This window comes from Giraffa tippelskirchi, chromosome 7, assembly GCF_054371585.1.
Source record: "Giraffa tippelskirchi isolate mGirTip1 chromosome 7, T2T-mGirTip1v1.2.pri, whole genome shotgun sequence".
NCBI lineage: Eukaryota > Metazoa > Chordata > Mammalia > Artiodactyla > Giraffidae > Giraffa > Giraffa tippelskirchi.
This window is the reverse complement of record NC_137281.1, coordinates 49842613-49862621: the sequence shown is the minus strand read 5'-3', so window position 1 is coordinate 49862621 and position 20009 is coordinate 49842613. Positions and strand designations below refer to the sequence as shown.

The window sequence follows — 20009 nt, the reverse complement described above, 5'->3', positions numbered from 1 at the left end:
GCCTGACTTTTGCTCATCTGGAAATATAATTGACGTTCCCTTGGAGGGTTACCATGATGCTTGAACGAGAGCATGCAGTCATGTGTACAGGGCGACGTGTAGCACATACAGCCCCCAGGAAAAGAGCATTCCTGCAATTTACATACGTTTCTTTCAACCCTGGCCATGACGGCTGAAGCCATGTTTCTGAAAGTAAGATTCCCCAGGCATGTTAGTCTCTGGGCCCCATGACCTTGCTGGATGGTCTCTGTAGCCTAAGTGTCGGCACTGCACCTCCATGGGAACTGAGGCGCCCAGCAGGTGACTCTGCTGCCGCTCCCCTGGGGCCAGCTCTGTGTCAGGTTCTGACTCATGACCCCCGCAAACCTGGGTGGTAAACACCTTCAGCCTCACTTGTGAGACCAGGAACGGAGGGTCAGAGGCTGCCCAAGACTCAGAGGGTGCAGAGCTAGGGCTCCACCAACTCCCGTCCCACCAGAGAGGCTCCGCCCCACATAACTTCAGCCTCCCCACGGGACAGCATTTGCAAACCCCTGCCATGACACGCACTTGCTGAGAAGGAAAGAGAGATGGGAAAGGAGGGAAGGAAGAACACTTTGGGGAATTCTGTTTATAAAGGAGGAGGAGAGGGGGAAAATGAAAGGAAGAAAGACTGAGCAAATTTTATTTGTAAAGAAACAGAACTGAAAGTTTCTCAGTCGTGTCTGACTCTTTGCGACCCCATGGACTGTAGCCCACCAGGCTCCTCTGTCCATGGGATTCTCCAGGCAAGAATATTGGAGTGGGTTGCCATGCCCTCCTCCAGGGGATCTTCCTGACCCAGGGATCAAACCCGGGTCTCTCGCATTGCAGGCAGATTCATTACCATCTCAGCCACCAGGGAAGCCCAATACAAATACACACACACACGCACGCACGCACGCACGCACGCACACACACACACACACACACCCTTACTTTCTGCGACGCACTCGGGCACTTTATTTCCCATTCTCTCTCATTCTGCTGTATGTTAAATGCTGATCGGGTGGCACTAGGTGGGTCCGGGGCCCCCTCCCCTCCTGACAGGCGCTCTCGCTGCTGCAGGTGTACCGCTGGGCCGAGCACTCAGGCACGGTGCTGCAGCGGCTGAACGAGCAGCGTCTGCGCGGCCTCTTCTGCGACGTAGTCCTGGTGGCCGACGAGCAGCGCCTGCCAGCCCACCGCAACCTCCTGGCCGTGTGCAGTGACTACTTCAACTCCATGTTCACCCTGGGCATGCGCGAGGCCTTCCAGAAGGAGGTGGAGCTGATTGGCGCCTCCTACATCGGGCTCAAGGCCGTGGTGGACTTCCTGTACGGCGGGGAGCTGGTGCTGGACGGCGGCAACATAGACTACGTGCTGGAGACAGCCCACCTGCTGCAGATCTGGAGGGCAGTGGACTTCTGCTGCGAGTACCTGGAGCAGGAGGTGAGCGAGGACAACTACCTGTACCTGCAGGAGCTCGCCTCCATCTACAGCCTCAAGCGGCTGGACGCCTTCATCGACGGCTTCATCCTCAGCCGCTTCGGCACGCTGTCCTTCACACCCGACTTCCTGCAGAACATCTCCATGCAGAAGCTGTGCGCCTACCTGGGCAGCAGTGAGGTGCAGCGGGAGTGCGAGCACGACCTGCTGCAGGCCGCCCTGCAGTGGCTGACACAGCAGCCCGAGCGCGAGGCCCACGCCTACCAGGTGCTGGAGAACATCCACTTCCCTCTCATCCCCAAGAACGACCTGCTGCATCGCGTCAAGCCTGCCGTGTGCTCGCTGCTGCCGCGCGAGGCCAACTGCGAGGGCTTCATCGAGGAGGCCGTGCACTACCACAACAGCCTGGCGGCCCAGCCCGTCATGCAGACCAAGCGCACGGCCCTGCGCACCACCCAGGAGTGCCTGCTCTTCGTGGGCGGCGAGGTCTCTGAGCGATGTCTGGAGCTCAGCGACGACACCTGCTACCTGGACGCCCAGAGCGAGCAGTGGGTCAAGGAGACGCCTCTGCCGGCCCGGCGGAGCCACCACTGCGTCGCCGTGCTGGGGGGTTTCATCTTCATCGCCGGCGGCAGCTTCTCACGGGACAACGGAGGGGATGCAGCCTCCAATCTCCTTTATAGGTATGACCCCCGCTGTAAACAATGGATCAAGGTGAGATTAAAGCCAGATTATTTCTTTACTCTTGAGGACTTTCGATCTCCTTAACCTTAGTCTTGACTGCCCCGCCCCCCCCCGCCACCCCCTTTTCTCAGGCCTAGAGGGCTGTTCTGCTTCTGAACTAGGTGTGATGATAAAGTGACGAGCCCCATCACGGCCCCCTGCCTGGTTGGGGGTGGTGAGGGCTGACTGGCCACCTTCTGCAGAGATGGGCCACGTCCAGAGCACCGCTGCCCCGTAGAACTCTGCACCGGCAGAACCGTTCTACGTCTGTGCCGTCCAACAGTAGCCACCAGCCACGTGTGGCAGTTGAGGGCTTGAAGTGTGGCCCATGGGACTGAAGAACTGAGTTTTCAGTTTTGTTTCATTTTCACGTGTTTAAACTTGAGTGTGAATGGCCACACGAGGCTAGTGGCTACTCTCCTGGATGGCACTGGTCTGGAGACTTTACCCATACTTCTGACAGCCTTCCCACATCTCGGAGTCTCCGCCCACCAAGCTCCTCTTTGAGACGAGTTTGGAGGTGCTTCAGGGAGGCTGCAAAGGCTCTCATAGGAGCCATGGCCCCTTGGCAGGTGGGGTGACTAATTCTGGGAAGGGCCTGGGTCTTGATATCAGACCCAGGTTCACAGCCCAGCTTGGCGAAATTGTACCTGAGAGTTTCAGGCCGGTTCCGTGCCCGCTCCAAATCTCAGCTTCTCCCTCTGGAAACGGGTAGGGGGACATTGACCTTCCAGGGTTGCTGTTGTAGCTCACATTGTTGGGGGGAGGCGGAATTGTGCTCCTTCCTCCCCAGAACCACAGCGCCACCCGTGAGAGTCTGTCCCAGTCTTTATACTCACATCTCAGTCTCCTGACCTAACTCAGTGCTTTCCTGAACTCAAGGCTCAGAAGGGACTGAGATGACCTTTCGATTTTATGCTCAAAAATCTAAAACCAACCACTTTGTAAGTCTTGCCCCAAGAAGGAAGCTCCCAGTCTTGAAGTCTGGCCTCCAGACCTTTGTAGTGGTGGCGGCCTAACCGTACAGTCTCCTGTGGGACCGTGTTCATTCAAATGTCCTGCTTGATTTAAAAAAGAAAAAAAAACCTTGGGTCTCCTGTTGCTAATTTCCTGTTGAGTGCCACTTGCTGCCCGTCAACACAGATGGCAATCAGTACTAATTTTTAAAATATCTGATTGTGGGGGGTGAGGGGAAAGGTGAACTCACATTTCAGGAAACCAATCCATCAGCAGCTGGGACCCGTGTGTCCTGCAGAATTCTAGTCCACATGTGGCCAGAGTTTTGGGGAAGTGAATTCTCCATGCCCTTCATGGAGATTCATGAGGTCGCCCAAAGAGCCCCCCTTTCTTCTTCCAGTTTGGCTGCCTTCCCCAGACTTACGTGGCCGCTGCCTCACCTGGGCTGTGTCTTCCGTGGAGCATGTTGGGGACACAGTGCTGGATGTTGATGCTGACCCGGGTTTGGGAATGGGGAAGTACAGGTGTGTCGCCTCCGCAGGTAGCCTCCATGAACCAGCGCCGCGTGGATTTCTACCTGGCCTCCATCGAGGACATGCTGGTGGCTGTCGGCGGCCGAAATGAGAACGGAGCACTCTCCTCGGTAGAGACGTACAGCCCAAAGACTGACTCCTGGTCCTACGTAGCCGGCCTGCCAAGGTGATTGGGGTTTGGGGGCAGACCTACAGACGCCGAGGCTCTAGGATGGCAGTTGAGCCCATCTGCCTTTCTGGGTATGTTGGCCTCCAATTCCAGGCAGAGTCTCCTGGCTTGTAAATAACAGCATGAGGAGCAGAGGGCGTAGTGGTGACGTGTCAGGGTGCCTGTTCTGGGCCGCCCGAGTGCGCCGTTTCCAAGTCTCTTCACTGCCTGAGTTTCAGGGAGTGGGTACTAGGTTCAGGGAGTGAGAGATTCACTGAAAACCTCTCAACTTTGGGCAGGAGGAGTTCAGAGGGTAGGAGTTGTCTGTGCTCCATCTGACTCGAGCAGGTGTCCCCATCCCATGCCGTCTCTGCTTCTTCATCCGTGAAGGGGACGTGATGACTGTTCCACACTGCCTAGTTGTCCGTTCACTGCGTTTGTTATCATCCCAGGCTTAGCAGAAGGGCCTGTTGTTTATCTGACCAGCTCCCTGCGGTCGAACCTGCAAGGGCACCCTCTTAACCAGGCTTGCTGTGGAACACGTCTGAGTGTCTAGGGGACTTTGTCCTTAGGAGTTAGAAGAGGGTATGGGGTGAGCGTCTGGGTGTGGATCCCAGCTCCTCCACTGAGCCACCAGAGAAGCCCTACCTGGACACCTGTGAATAAGATGATCAGACAGTCATGATAGTAGCTACTAATGACCATGTACCAGCCTGGGCCTCGTGCTTCACGTGATGAGTTGCGTCCCTTGATCCCCAAAATAACTAGCAGGGTGGATTGTAACCCACGTAGTTTTATCACTCAAACCCAGGTGACCATGTATGGGGAAGCCGACCGTGGAAATCTCGACCTTGTCCTAGGCAAGCCCTAAGCTTCCTCTCTTCCTCTGTCCGTCTGCCCATCCGCAGGTTCACCTATGGCCACGCGGGCACTATCTACAAGGATTTTGTGTACATCTCAGGGGGCCACGACTACCAGATCGGCCCCTACCGCAAGAACCTGCTGTGCTACGACCACCGGACGGATGTGTGGGAGGAGCGGCGGCCCATGAGCACGGCGCGCGGCTGGCACAGCATGTGCAGCCTGGGGGACAGCATCTACTCCATTGGAGGCAGCGACGACAGCCTGGAGTCCATGGAGCGCTTCGACGTGCTGGGCGTGGAGGCCTACAGCCCGCAGTGCAACCAGTGGACGCGCGTGGCACCCCTGCTGCATGCCAATAGCGAGTCGGGCGTGGCCGTGTGGGAGGGCCGCATCTACATCCTGGGGGGCTACAGCTGGGAGAACACGGCCTTCTCCAAGACCGTGCAGGTCTATGACCGCGACAAGGACAAGTGGAGCGAGGGCACCGAGCTGCCCAAGGCCATCGCCGGCGTGTCGGCCTGCGTGTGCGCCCTGAAGCCGCGGCTAGAGGACAAGAAGAAGAAGGGCAAGGGCAAGAGGCCCCAGGACCGCGGCCAGTGACCCCCGGCTTGCCGGCAGACCAGCAGCCACCCGGGAGAACCCCGGCACCATTATGTACGACTTAGCAGCTTTTTTTTTTTTTTTTTTTTACTTTTATGATTCTTGGTATTTCTATGGTATCACAGTAACCGATTAAATATTCTATATGACTTGACATATCACCTTGCTTGAGTAATTAACCCGGGGCCCAGGCGGGAGTGGTCCTTGCGTCTGTGCGGGGCTACTTCCCAAGTCACCAACCCCTGTGGGTGCCCCCCCCAACCCCGACCATCCCGCTGACAGCAGCCAGGGCAAGAGTGACACAGAAGTTTCTGTAGTGGAGTGAAGGGCTCAGATTGGCCAGTGCAGGCCCCATAGTCCACACCTCCCCAAACCTGGCTGAGCTTTTCAAAAACCAGGTTCCTGGGCCCCACCTCAGAATTATTGATTCTGAAACCACCAGGGGTGATGTTAGGGGTGGGGCCTAAAAACTACTGTCCTCAGAATGACTGAGCATCAGCCACGCTTGGGAATCACTGGCAAGGTGTTTTTTTACAAGCAGGGCACAGAGACTCCTGGAGAGTGACCAAGGGTCACCAGCAACCCAGGCAGTCAGGTGAGGCATGGGACTTCTCACCAGGGAGGTCTCCCTACGGGGCTTTCTTCCTCAGGTGACCGTTTCTCCCACTTGGTCATCTTCCCGAATTCTAAAAGGGAACAGGTAATCAAGGGAGAAAGGGAAAGAGGCACAAGGCTCTTGATAAGCGTTATTCTGTAATTTATGCTTTGGTCCTTTTACTGTCTCTTCTGTAATGCGCTGCTTCTTAGATTACTGAGGTACTGATCCCCGTGAATCTCCATTTATCACTCAGGAAAGAAGGGAGCAGGTGGAACGTGCCGTTGTGTTCTATGACCCCCGCTCTGAGACGCCCCAGGAGGCTCCCACACGAGGGAGGGCCCAGGGACCCCTGACCAGAGGAGGCTGTCGGAGCATCTCCCCAACTCCAGCACCAGATCCTATCCCGCCCAGCCGTCGCCAGGTAGTCCTGTGCTGGGGGCACACTCTTCAACAAGTCTCGAGCTGTTTCCCACTTCATAAAGGACGGGTGAGATCCTGGCCAGGCCTCCTCCCAAGGGTTGAGGTCTCCCAGTCTGTATGAGCTGTGATGGTGGATTCAGCACCTCCTCCTGAGATGTGCGACCATCCCCGCTGGTCCCGCAGTTACCAGAACTGACAACAGTAGTGTGTGCCCTTTAAGGAGCATTCGAGACTCCTGTCCAAGCCACCTATCACACCAGGATGATGACCGTGGAGCGAGTTTTAATCACCAGCCAAGGGAGGCATTAGTGATCTGTGCTGTGGCAGAGATCTTACTGCAGAGACGAGAACGCCTCATGATTTATCGTTAACGTTGGCGTTAGAATAAGAAGCTCAGTGAATGTCTTTCTCCTTTTCCTTTTTTTCTGTCTCTTTAAGGCACTTCCTTCCCCTTCTCTTGAAGGTTCACTGTGGTTTTGGTTGGCCTGTTTCCATAGTGACCAGGAGAGCTGAGAGCCAGCTGGGAATTGAAAAGTTGGTACCCAAATGACCACCGCCTCTCACGAGATGGGTGACCTGTCTGCATGTTTAGCCTATGGAAGTTGCTAAAGGCTTACAAACCCTTGAGAGGTTCTGCAAGGCATACAAATAATCAAACCAAAAAACTGTCCACCTTCTTGAAGCTCCTTGATGCAACATTTCAGTGTATTGAAGGCTCTGAGAAGTCCTGTGTCACCTGTTAACCCTCCATCAACCCTGAACCTCCAAACTGTATTGAAGCCGAAATCCTTCTTTCGTCTCAAACTTAATCCAGCCCTCCACAGAGTCCGTGTTACAGCACTACTGCCAACTTTGGGAGAGCTTGCCCTCCTGTTCCAAGGCAGGTTTCATTATTCCCTGAAAGGCACAGAACCTGTGGTCAGTTCTCCCTAGCTCAGCCCAGGTCATGAGCAGAGAGGTGTTCATTCAACCAGAATCCAGGGGCAGATTGGGCTGAGTACATGGAAAGACCATGCTTGCTTTGCGGAGGGAGCAGGAAGGCTTTGACCTTGGGAGGAGGACAGCTGTGAATTTTTAGCCTAAGCTAGCTGTTGTGCTTTTGACAAGAAGGGTGTGCTGCTGGCCTCTATTCTGATTTTCTCGTGCCTTGATGTCTCTCTTGCCGCTATGAAGGATGTTTGTGATCTACACACCTTAGAATCTGATATGACTGAGGCATGAGTGTTCTTCTAAAGGTAGGGTCGATGAGGAAAATTTCTTCTTGTAGACCAACTTCAAATAGTTGGCGGTGGCTCCACTGTGCTAAGAAAGGTTTTTCCGAGCTCTTTGGGGTCCATGGAGAGGAGCTTTGTGACCCGGGGGCAGTGCCTGCCTGGGTGCAGGACAGCGCAGTGGTGGGACCGTGGCAGGTTTCTGCTATCTGTGCTTTTAAGGTGAAAGTCAGTGTGCTGTGCAATCCAACTAAGACTGGAGGAAAACTGTCTGTAACCCAGGTGGGCAGAGCTTTGGGGCACACTTAGCAGGCGGCCCTTTGAACTGAAGAATCACAATGATATGATTTCCAGCTGCAGTGACAAAGGCTTGGGGTCTCCTGGCCACCACAATGAGACAAAAACGGCAACTTTCCCCATCATGTTGTCAAGCTCAGTGCTCCCAGCTGTTCGCCTTGAACTTTGACAACACCTTGATTGTCTTATTTTGATCTTTCAGAATGATGGGCTTTTATTCAGGTTCTGTTTTTTTTTTTTCTTTTAAAGAGCTACAGTTTTACCTTCATATGAGTGGTAGGTTTTGAGTTTGATCCTCACCAGAGTTGGAACCCTGTTTGCTTAAGACGTTAATGTAATGACAGAAGGAAAGCAGAGTAGTAAAGCTGAGGAATCCTCGTTACTTACAGTGGTCTGTCTGCTGTTTAAAATATACAGAGATTAGCCTAGTACCTTGCTTGTGTGTATGGCTCAATCTGTATTTCTAACATCCTGCTGCTTTTAGAAATCTAGACTGCTAGGTGGTAGGTCTAGGTCTTTCTAGGTCTTAATCTGAGCGGAAAACCTCATGTGCATATTTCTATTTTGAATGCCCTTCCCTTTGCCCCTTAAATCATAAGTTGGCCACATGGTGACTTAATAGGAACTGCAGAAGTCAACCCTAAAGGGTGTTCAATGTTGGATGGCAACCCAGATGCCCAAGGGAAGTGGCGTCCCTCGCAGATCTAGGGTCCTACTCTTGAGTTCAGGTGAGTTAAGGGCCTGGCCCCTAAGCCAGTAGGGACCTCTGGGTGACGGGCAGCCATGTAGGAAGTGAAAGGACTCCACTCCCACCCCTTGTAGACCTAGCAGCCTCCTTCTCCTCTTACCCTTTCCTCCATGGCATGCGCCTCGGCCAGCATCTCACTGAGCTTCTGGCTCACGGGTCTTCTGGTTAGAATCTGAGACCCCTATTCCCAAACCTGGAGGGACAGTTCCAGCCATGAGGCGTGGACATCCTTGCTGTCTCCATGGATTCTGAGCATCTTCAGAGGGGAAGGGGTCATGTCCCTGACCTCCAGGATAAACCTCTGAAATGTAGGGCCGCTCTCCGGGTGCTTGGAAAGCCCGTCCCCTGTGTCTGCCGAGCCTGGCAGTTTTTAAAGTTTTTTGAAATGTTTTGATACTTTTTGATACCATTTGCTAATAACCATTTTGTAGTTGCCTGCCAGGGTTTTCACTTTCCATCTCCCCACGGCCATGCCTCCCGAGGTCAGCGCCAGGGTCCTGTCACAGCCACCTCCCATGGCCATGACACTCTGCCATGGCTGTGATCTGATCCTTGCTTTTGAGTTGTATGAGGTCACACGTGGCCCAGGAATGTGACTGTCTTGGGCCCCCAGCTGAGCAAAAGGGCAGCGATGTGTGATGAGGACGCACTAACACCCTGAGACGTTGAACATTTCTTCCAAAGCTCCTACCTCAGCAGAGTGTGTAGAGTTGAAAAGATCCCTGAGGGCCGATCCATCTGTCACCTTTCCAATATAGGTCATTTTTCAACCCAGGGCCTGGCTGGGTCTTGAGTCACTCTTGTCCATCCACCTTTTCTTTTATAAAGGCACATTAACATGAAATCCAAAAAAGCTGTAACCTAAACCATCCTGCACTTTACAGAGTTTTTGAGATCGCTCATTTTTTCTTTTTTTCCTTTTTACATGGGTAGAATTTGTGGTTTTGCAGGGTGTTCGGTTCAGTGGTCTCAAGAAATTGTATTTTGGTTGCCTTAGAAGAATTAATGAATGTACAAATTTGGGGGAGGGGGGCCGGAGGAGAAAAACCTTCCTGTGTCACTTTTCTTTGAGAAAAGGAACTCTACTTTTCCAAGTTACTTGAGCTGTCTTTACAGGTTTGCTTGCGATGGAAGGAAAAAGTTCTTTGGATCAACTGAAATCCATCATTACTACCAGCTCCCTTGCAGAATTAGATCTTTGATGATTAAGTATTGATAATTCACTGGGTATGTTCTGGCTGCTGCTGTTACTGAAGCCTGTTATCATGTGTGTGCTATTTTTTTCATTTGTTGCTTTTGTACTGTAACTGTGTGACACCCAAAGCTTTTCTGTTTCTTATCTCTTCTTAATTAATTTCCTGCACGTTGAATTTTTTCCCCTTTTGTTTTTAACTCCATAAAGTATTCAATTCTCAAAACACATTAAAAATGATTTGCCTGCTAGGGTATGGCTTAGTTTATAATTAAAGCCCTAGTCTTGTGTGGTTATTGTAGTAACCTTCAGTCCTATTTTCTCTGCCCAAATGAAAAACCCCTTTGCATGTTGAGCCCGAATATAATTTGGAAATTAACCAGACTGCCTTTCGGTGTCATGGGAGGCAGGGGCATTCCCAGTCAGCTCTCACTATGCTCCTAATTACTGTATTTTACCAGAAGTTTGGTACAGTTCCTTGATGACAGCCCTAAGTCCTGTGACCTGAAATGAAACTATTTGCTTAAATTTGTGTCAGTTGGGATAATCTGATTAGAAAAGAAAAACAAGCTATGGCTTATCTTTATCAGAAAGATACAGTAGCAAGAACAGAGCCCCTTTACTGCCCTTAGGGCCCAAGAAGAAGCAGATAGATAGCTCTGATGCCCTGCAGGGGGTTCAGGGCCACCACCAGCAAGCAGACAAGGCCAGACACCTGTGGTTGGGCATTGCTTCCCTGAGCCTTTGGTAATTCAGCTTTAGGAGAATGGTGGGAAGAACCTGCCTGCCAGTTTCCACCTGGAAACTGGATTCAGATTTGCCTCTGAGCCACTGAGCTGCCCCAGATGGCATACCAACTAACAGATGGTAAATTCTCTTGGGTTCTTTTACTTCCAGAAGAATCTTAGGTTAGAAATGAGACACCTCCCATTTTCCAGATGAAGCACCCAAAGCTCGGGCTAATTATATTACCCACATTGAACTACCTCACCTCTCAGAAGGTCCACGTCCATTTGGGTCCTCTTGAACGGAGAGAGAACCTTAGACAAGGACTTGGAGGCAGGTGACTGACCTGGGGAGCTGGTCCTCATGGCGCAGGAAGCCGAGCGAGACCAGGAAGGAGGAAAAGCTGCTCACAGAGTGCTTTATCTATGGCTGAGTAGTGAGTCACCCCAAGCCGTGGCTTAAAGCCATAGCAGTTATTTTTGCTGACAAATCTGAGGGTTGACTGGGCTCATGGAAATAGCACTCTCCTGGGTCTCACAATCACAGCCAGATAGGAGACTCACTACATGTCGGGGTCTGAGACAGCTGGGACCCCTCCCCCCTCATTTCTTTCCCTCTGCTCTGCTCCCCACATCCTGCTCTTTCCCCCAAAGTAGGAGGGTTAGTCGCTCAGTCTTGTCTGACTCTTTGCAACCCTGTGGACTCTAGCCCACCGGGCTCCTCTGTCGATGGAATTCTCCAGGCAAGAATACTGGAGTGGGTTTCCATTTGCTTCTCCAGGGGATCTTCCTGACCCAGGGATCGAACCTGGTTCTGCTGCATTGCAGGCAGATTCTTTACTGTCTGAGCCACCAAGAATCTGCCGTCTCTCTCTCTAGGTGTTTCTTTACCAAGTTTCTTACCTGGCAGCTGAAGTCTCCCAGAGCAAGTGTCCCAGGTGTGACTAGCAACAGCCATGTGGCTGCCGTATCCTGCTCCTTGAGGGCATCACAAGCGACCCCCGTGGCCGTCCCTGGTAGTCCCATGGTTAAGGCTCTGAACTCCCAGTGCAGGGGGCATGGGTTTGATCCCTGGTTGGGGAATTAAGATCCTACATGTGGGCAAAAGCAAAGATGCCCTAGGTTAGAGGTTGAAGGGTGACAGAGATGGCACCTTTTTTGAGGGGTATCAATGAATTGGAAAGTCCCACAGCAGCCAGTGTGAGCTCACACATCTTCTGCCCAAGGAAGGAAGGTGGGAGCTCCCAGAGGCCCTGGTGACGTCCACTCCAGGGCTGCCCTGCTCACAGAGCTGGCTGTTCAGAGAGCTCCCACCCTCCTTCCTTGGGGCAGAAAGAAGCACCATGTATGACGCAGGGGCATCCTGTTGGCGTGTGGCCAGCCCTGAAGCAGAATCAGAGGAGGGCAGAGGGTCTGTGTTGGACCCCAGAGGCACCTGCTACTCCTGGAGCTGGATTTTAACCTAAGTCAGCCAGCTCGGACCCAGCTCTCAACTGCTTGAAAATGGCCACCATGTACGTTCCCTGCATGGGATGTTATGTCCCAGAAGGCACTACTGGGATGCAAATACCAAAGAATGGAATATTACTCAACCATGAATAGGAATGAAGCATGACACTGGTGGCAGCATGGATGAAACCTTGAAAATACTGTGCTGAGTTGAAGAAGCCAGGCACAAAGGACACCGTATTGTGTGATTCGTTTATATGCAGTGGTCAGAACAGGCAAATTTAGAGACAGAAAGTGGGTTTAGTGTTTGCTTAGGGCTAGGGGAGGGGTGTGATAAGAGAAGATAGGGGTGCAGGAGTTAAAGGATATGGGTTTCTTCTGTGGTGATGAAGATACCCTAAAATGGACAGTGTGTGGTTGCACATGTCTGTGACTGTATGAAAAGTCATTGAATTGTATGATGTATGAATTATATCTCAATACATTTGTTTAAAATGTTAAAGCAATACTATACCCCAGAGACGTTCCTGGCAATCCAGTGGATAAGACTCTGAGCTCCTAGTGCAGGGGGCCTGGGTTCAATCCCTGGTCAGGGAACTACATCCCACAAGCTGCAACTAAGAAGTTTGCATGCTGCAACTAAGAGTTCACATGCTACAACTAAAGATTCTGTATGCCGCAACAAAGACCCAACATGGCCAAATTAATACATATTTTAATTAAAAAATGAAAACAGTAAGTAATTCACCCCATTCTCTGGGTTTTGTATATTGGTCTCCCAAATAGTTACAGGTTGAGATTCAGACTAGAAACCCCCCTTCTTGGATTCTAAAATTGGGGTAAGAATAGGACTTTGCTGGTGGTCCAGTGGTTAAGTCTCTGAGCTCCCAATGCAGGAGACACGGGTTCTGTCTCTGATCTGGGAGGATTCCACATGCCACAGGGCAACTAAGCCCGTGCGCCACAACTACTGAGCCTGTAAGTCCTAGAGCTTGAGTTCTACAATGAGAAGCTGGAGCACCACACCTACAGACTGGCTCCATGAAACTAGAGAAAGCCTGCGCAGCAACGAAGACCCAGTGCAGCAAAAAATAAATAAATAATATTTTTTAAAGGGTAAGCATTCTTTTAAAAATAATTTTTTTTTAAAAGGTAGCATTTAAAAAAAAAGTAGCCTTGATTTCAGGCCTGCCAAGGGAGCAATTCTGTGCGTGCAGACCTCGGTGTATCCTTCAGAGGGCGCTCTAGAGCGCAGTCCTCAAATAGTGGTTCTTGAATCAGCAGCATCTGCATCCCAGGGAACTTGGGAAGGCAGATTCTCAGGCCCCACCCCAGATCCGCTGACTCAGCTACTCCTGGGGTGGAGCCCAGCAATATGTGTTTTCATGAACCCTCCTAGGGAGTCTAAGGCAGGCTCGACTGAGGATCACGGCTCGCTGGATGGTTCGGTCTTCTTTCTGCCCCCTCAGGCTTTCCTGAGCTACGAGTCTGCCAGATCCCCAACAGCTGTGCCCAGTTTGCACTGAACAAACCTGAACCAGGAGGCGTCCCTTTGGTTAAGTCCAACTCAGCCCGGGGGTAGCCAAAGACTTGGGCTCGAGAAGGCTGGAGAGGTCTCCAAGCAAACCTCTGCAGGGCCACACACCTGCTGCATCCCAAGGAAAGTGAACTTCATCTGTGCACTTCCTGTTGATGGGAGGCAGGAAGTCCTAGGGTGTGGCCCGACCCTTTGAATCGTCTCCAGCATCCGCTGGCGCTGGGACTTCATGCTTGGCTCAAGTGGAATCTTTTGACCAAGCGTGCCATAGCAGTGATTCATCTTCCCAGGGGTCACCTAAAGGCACTAAAAATATCACTCCTGTCTGCAGTTCTAAGCTCCTCAATGCTGTGGGCTTTCTTTTTTTGTTTCAGACTGAAATTCAAGAGACCAAGGATTCCAGTCTGATCTTCCTAACCAATTAGCCTCAAACAAGGCTGTGCTTCATGTCTCCTGCTTTTAGAACAGGGACTAGATCTCACCTCGGCCACATGGATGGAGCACACAGCTGTGCTTCAGGAATGTGGTTTTTGCTTTCACTCTGTCACATGCCATCTGGACAAGAAATTTTTATCTCTTAAATCTCAGTTCCTTACACTTTGGGTGAGATGTCCCTCAGGGTGTGACCTGCATCACCCTTGTCTCCTATGCTGCTGCCCTAGAGGAACTCTGGTCAGGAAATGTTTAGGGAACTCTGAGCTGAGATCTTCCTCTTGGAGACTCACAGCAGACTACACATTTGTATATTACAGCCTCTGAAAGTCCCATTAAAGACAACTACCTAACTTTGGTTAGGACCCTTCCTTGGTGGCTCAGATGGTAGAGTCTGCCTGCAATACAGGAGACCCAGGTTCCATCCCTGGGTCAGGAGGATCCCCTGGAGAAGAGCATGGTAACCTACTCCAGTATCCTTGCCTGGAGAATCCCATGGACAGAGGAGGCTGGCAGAATATATTCCATGGGGTCGCAAAGGGTCGGACACAACTGAGTAACTAACACAGCTTTGGTTAACCCAGGGTTTCTCAAGCTTGTTTGTTTCTGGGGCCCCCTCCTTACTAATAACTATAGAGGGCTTCTCTGGTGACTCAGTGGTAAAGAATCCACCTGCCAATGTAGAAGACATGGGTTCGATCCCTAATCTGGGAAGATCCCAGATGCCTCGGGGCATCTAAGCCCATGTACCATAACTATTGAGCCTGTGCTCTAGATCCCGGGAGCTGCAAGTACTGAACCCCACACTCCCTAGAGCCTGTGCTCTGCAACAAGAGAAGCCACCACAAATGAGAAGCCCATGCACCCCAAAGAAGAATAGCCCCTGCTCACTGCAACTAGAGAAAAGCCCATGCAGCAAAAAAGACCCAGAACAGCCAAAATCAATATAAATTTAAAAAAATTAAAAAATAAACAAAAGTAACTATAGAGATTTTATGTCATTGTAACACCTTTTAGGAAACAGGAAGCTAAAGGATTTCTGTGTCTCATCAACTCTAACAAAGATTTGGTGATATTCCCATCATCCATTTGGAAAGATGTCACAGAGATGTCAAAGAATCCTCTATAGGATTCCTCATGGAGGACAGTGGCATGATGTGGTTACTATGTTTTAAGGTCTGGCTCTCAGTTTTGCGTATCTAGAATCTTGGTCTGGTTAATGCATATGTGATGGTTAGTTGTATGTGTCATCTTGGCTGGGTAGTAGTGCCCATATAATTAGTTAAACATTACTCTGAGTGTTTCTGTGAAAGTGTTATTTGGATGACATGAACACTTAAATTGGTGAACTTTGGGTATATAGCAGGAGGCTCTCCATCATGTGGGTGGGCCTTCGATGAGATGAAGGCCTGACTACCACAGAGACCAACCTCCCCAGAGCAAGAGGGAATTCTGCCAGCAGACAGCCTTCAGACCTGAACTGCAACACTGGCTCTTCTCAGGGTATCCAGCCTGCCAGCCAATCCTGCAGATTCGGGGCTTGCCAGCCTCTGTAATTGCATGAGCCAATTTCTTAAGATAAATGTCTCTCTCTATATATATATACACACACACACACTTTCTATACCCTCCATTCTCTAGAGAACACTAACATAACAGCCCCAAGAAAACAGACTCAGGGAACTGACTACATGGGCCAAATTCTGAAAGAATTCAGCCTAGGGTCCTGTGTACTGTCCATCCTTTTCCCTTTTTAAAAAATCTGAATATAAAATATATTCAAGCCTGCAGGTGGCCAGGGCTCTGCATGCAAAGCTTTCTTTACTCTTTAACTTGCTTTGCCACCACCAGTAAAATGGCAGCAGTTTTGGAAAAGCAGCATTTTTTTCTTTTCTTTTTTTGTCTGCGTGGCATAGCATGTGGGAGGTCTTAGTTCCCTGACCAGGAATTGAACCCTTGCCCCTGCAGTGGAAGTTCGGAGTCCCAGTCCCTGGACTGCCTGCAGTGGGGGCAATGTAGTCAGGTGCCCCTCTCCTTTCCTGGGAGGCTGCCCTCCCCAGAACCTGCACATGCTGATAAATTAAAAATTATTGTATAACTAATATATCAATACTGCTAATAGCAGCAACACTAACTTATATGCAAAACACTTTTATTTAATCATAGAGCAAGCACAGCATAGTAATTACCTACCCAATGGTAATTACGCTTTTATTATTTTTTAAACCTCCATGAAAAGAAAGCATCTTAAATTGGCAAGAAACAATCCATGTCACAAGCCAGTTAGTCAAAAAATGTTTGTCTGTTTGGGGAACCCAGAATGATCATGGTAATTTCCACCCCTTATAAAGCACTTATCATGGACCAGGCATCATGCAGAGCCCTTGGGCTTTGATGTGTCTTCACAGCCATGATGGAGACGCATCTCGTAAATCATGATTCGAGATGAAGAACCAGAGACAGAAAAAGTAAATCTCTTGTTGGGGGCGGGGGCAGAACTGAAATTTAAGCCTTGGAGCATTTAACTCAGAAGTAGAGCAATGTAAGCCAGCATGTGGCCTAGTCAGTAAGGGTGTGTTCTTCACAAAGCCCTGTTGATGGAAAGGAAGAAAAGATAAGGCGCTGTGCCTCTGAATGAGGACTGTCACTCCCTTGGCTTGTGTTTCTCTCTCTCACCGGGCTGAGCAACCAGAGAGGTTCTATTTCCGAAGGAAAGTTCATGTGCCCGACGCAGTGAGGTCAAACAAAACAAAACGTCAGATTGTGAAGCACAGAAAGATTAATTGTAGGGTCAAGCAAGGAGAATAGGTGGCTCATGCTCAGAGAAACCCGAACTCACTGATAGTTGTTAGGAGAATTCTCATAGGCAAAATTTAGGTGAGGGCTGCAGGAGGTGTGACTTTCTTTTGATTGGTTGGTGGTGAGGTAACAGGGTGATGCTCCAGGAATCTTGTGTTCAGCCTGAAGTTATTGACCTGGCTGGGGGCCTTAATTTCTGCAGAAGAACCCAAAGACACTGTTTGAGGGGGAACCAGGACCCTACCCCAAGTCTACACTATTGTTCTTGGCTGCTCCTTACTTGTTTCTGCATCCCCTGGGCTTCCCTGGTGGCTCAGATGGTAAAGAATCTGCCTACCCTGGGTCAGGAAGATCTCCTGGAGAAGGGAATGGCTACCCACTCCAGCATTCTTGCCTGGAGAATTACATGAGCAGAGGAGCCTGGCAACACACTTTCTTTCCCTTCCCTGATAGGCAACTATCTGAATCTGCCCTTTGGAACTCAGGGAAGGTCAAGAGGGCTGAATGAAGCCTATTTCTTACAAATAAGAAATGATACACACAGAAAGGATTTGTACCATGGAGGGCTCCACTGGGTCCACTCCATTTCAGTTCTAAGTATAGTTAAACACTTCATCTTAGACTGTTTCCTCTACCCATTAAAACAAATCAGAAATCCATATGGCATTAGGATAACATTGCCCCTCTTACCTTTGACATCAGCTAACAGGTTCCATCATATCAATGTCTTCCCATTATTTCCCCTATTAACTGGTTCCTCTGTAGCATCCTATTCAGGATGGCTTAATTGCGAAGTCTTTAAACTTTCTCTAGCTTCAGGCATGGCTGTATTCAGGAGCTCACAAAGTATCTCCAGCCTGGGATTCAGTTGAAGGCTCTTAACTAGTACCAAGCCCTCCTTATCTCTTTTTGCTCCTCCAACCTCACCACCTTCCCACCTCCAACAATTTACCTGCCAATACCTGAGTTGTCTTTCAAAAATGAAAATGTGGGGACTTCTTGTGGTACACTGGTTAGGACTCTGCACTTCCACTGCAGGGGGCATGTGTTCGACCCTTGGTCAGAGAACTAAGATCCTGCGTGTCACACAGAGCAGTCAAAAAAAAAAAAGTTCCCAGTGTTCTTTCTTTCAATAACTATACAGACTCTATCTTACATCCTTCCTTGAATCCATCCCCCCACTCTGCTGCCTTCCTTATTAATAAGCTTAGTGAACTTCTGACATGGGTTCACTATTATATTTGAATGTCATGTTCTAACTTTATGAAAATGATACTTACACACCAGCAATATTAATGTATTTATGGTACTCATTTGGTGGTAAGTAACAGATTCCAGTCCAAAGTGACAAAAGTTTGAAGGGGTCGGCGGTCTCAGTTCACGTGGAAATCTGAGTTGTCCGCAGTTTCAAGCTGCTGTATCCAGGGGCTCAAGAAACGTTGTCAGCTGTCTCTTACCTCTGTCTTTGTCTCTGTCTCTCCATCTCTCCATCTTTTATCTCTGCTGAAATCTGCTTTTTTTTTAATTGACGTGTAGTTGATTTACAATATTGTGTTAGTTTCATGTGTACAGCAACGTGATTCAGTTATACATAAGTACACAGTCTTTTTTATATTGTTTTGTATTATGGTTTACTACAGGATGGGCTTCCCAGGTGACTCAGTGGTAAAGAATCCACTTGCCAATGCAGGAGATGCAGGAGACGAGAGTTCGATCTCTGGGTTGGGAAGATCCCCTGGAGGAGGAAATGGCAACCTGCTCCAGTATTCTTGCCTGGAATAATTTCGTGGACAGAGGAGCCTGGCAGATTACAGTCCATGGGGTTGGAAAGAGTAAGACATGACTGAGCGACTGAGCATGCCCACTATTACAGGATGTTGTTTATAGTTCCTGCTTGGCTTCTTCTAGAGTGGGGATTCTCACGTGACCACAAGCTGCCCACCCATTAGAACCTTGGTATGCTGTGTGTGGCTGCATTACAAGACTGTCTTTCTCACTGGGCTCTGACCTATCTTGGTGTTACTGAGTCTAAGCTCATACTGTTCACCACACAACAGGTCAATAGAGAAGAGATGAGTTTTGGGGGCAAAGAATAGCACCTTTACTTGGAAAGATGGCAAACCAAGAAGAAGGTGGGCCCACCTGTGCACCAAAGAACCATTTTGCCTGAGTTAGAATTCAGACTTCTTTTACACTAAAAGAGGAGGGAATAAAGTCAGACATTTCCTGGTTCTGGGCTGCCTCTGGAGGGGTGTGTTAATTTCTTCCTTCCTACAATCATTCACAGCTGGGCCTTTTCAGGATGTTTTCTATGGGCTAAACAAAGGTATTAAAAAATATATATTTTTGACATGCTTAATCTTTAGACTTGGCATGCAAACTTTTAGTTGAGGCATATGGGATCTAAGTTCCCTGACCAGGGATCGAACCCAGGCCCCCTGCATTGGAAGTGCAGAATCTTAGCCACTGGACTACCAGGCAAGTCCCCCCAAATCTCTTCCATTATAGTAATCAATCTTCAACTTAAGAGTAGAAAGGATACTTATTTTTCTAGGCTAAAGAAGACTGAAATAAAGCTATCCTATCTCTCCTCCACCCCCAGCTGTCTGTTTCGCAGAAAAAAAAAAAAGTTAGATGAATATCAATGAAAAATAAGAATTTCTTGGATGAATGGGAAAGGTTGGTAGGGGAGACTAGATCAAGAAACATGAAAGGGTATTAAATAGTGATGTCACCACTTTAACTCAGTGGTGACATGAACGCATGGCAGCTAATGGATTAGTCTACGCAATATAAACTTCCTTTCATCATGCCAGTCCATTTCAGTATCTATCCTGTGAGGCTGGCAAGACACACTGGACTTTCCTCCTATGTGAGAACTGAGTTATAGAAAATCAATGATTCCTTCAGGGATTCAGAGTGACTTGAGGCCAGAATCAATGCAATCCAGACCCTTGGTACTTCTTACCTTGGCTTACTGCTCTTCTTGAGCACTTTCCCCCTGGCCAAGGTCCCTTAAGACAGCGGCACCTGTTCTGTGGTCTGAAGACAGTGCCCAACCCCGGGGAGGGCAGAGACGAGGAAATAAGTACGACAGAGGAGAGAGGAAATGCATTGTGTAGGTGTTCTGCTCCAGAAGAGACTTCGACTACATGAGTTCTGCCACTCAGAATAAAAGGGCGAAAGGAGAAGAAATAAATGCGTGAACACGCCCTTTGGGGAGCTGATATGAGAGGCAGCAACCTGCATTTCCTAGCCCATCTGCTCCCTTCCTTCCTCGGGCAGGTTGCTGGGCTGAGTTTGAGGTTGATGTTTAAAGATTAAACATAC

At 49.6% G+C, this 20009-nt stretch overlaps 1 protein-coding gene and 1 non-coding gene across 11 annotated transcripts in view; one reads left to right on the top strand and one right to left on the bottom strand.

Moving 5' to 3' along the window:
- The window catches only part of KLHL36 (kelch like family member 36), a 30267-nt gene that overhangs the window by 6284 nt on the left and 3974 nt on the right, over positions 1–20009 (top strand). For 4 of the 10 annotated variants that reach the window (XR_014059932.1, XR_014059937.1, XR_014059936.1 and 1 more), the window contains exons 3-6: positions 1087–2160; positions 3668–3825; positions 4716–5325; positions 6123–10013. Coding sequence is in view for 1 of the 10 variants with exons in the window: in XM_081511491.1 (XP_081367617.1) it covers positions 1087–2160; positions 3668–3825; positions 4716–5271 (1788 nt within the window). In the remaining 9 variants the exon portion in view is untranslated. Of the gene's footprint in view, positions 1–1086; positions 2161–3667; positions 3826–4715; positions 5426–6122; positions 10014–20009 lie in introns of those variants that run through there. The other 6 variants (XR_014059934.1, XR_014059940.1, XR_014059933.1 and 3 more) reach the window with 4 other exon arrangements.
- On the bottom strand, positions 19088–19160 carry TRNAG-UCC (transfer RNA glycine (anticodon UCC)). Its single transcript has one exon. It is a non-coding gene; the product is annotated as a tRNA-Gly (tRNA).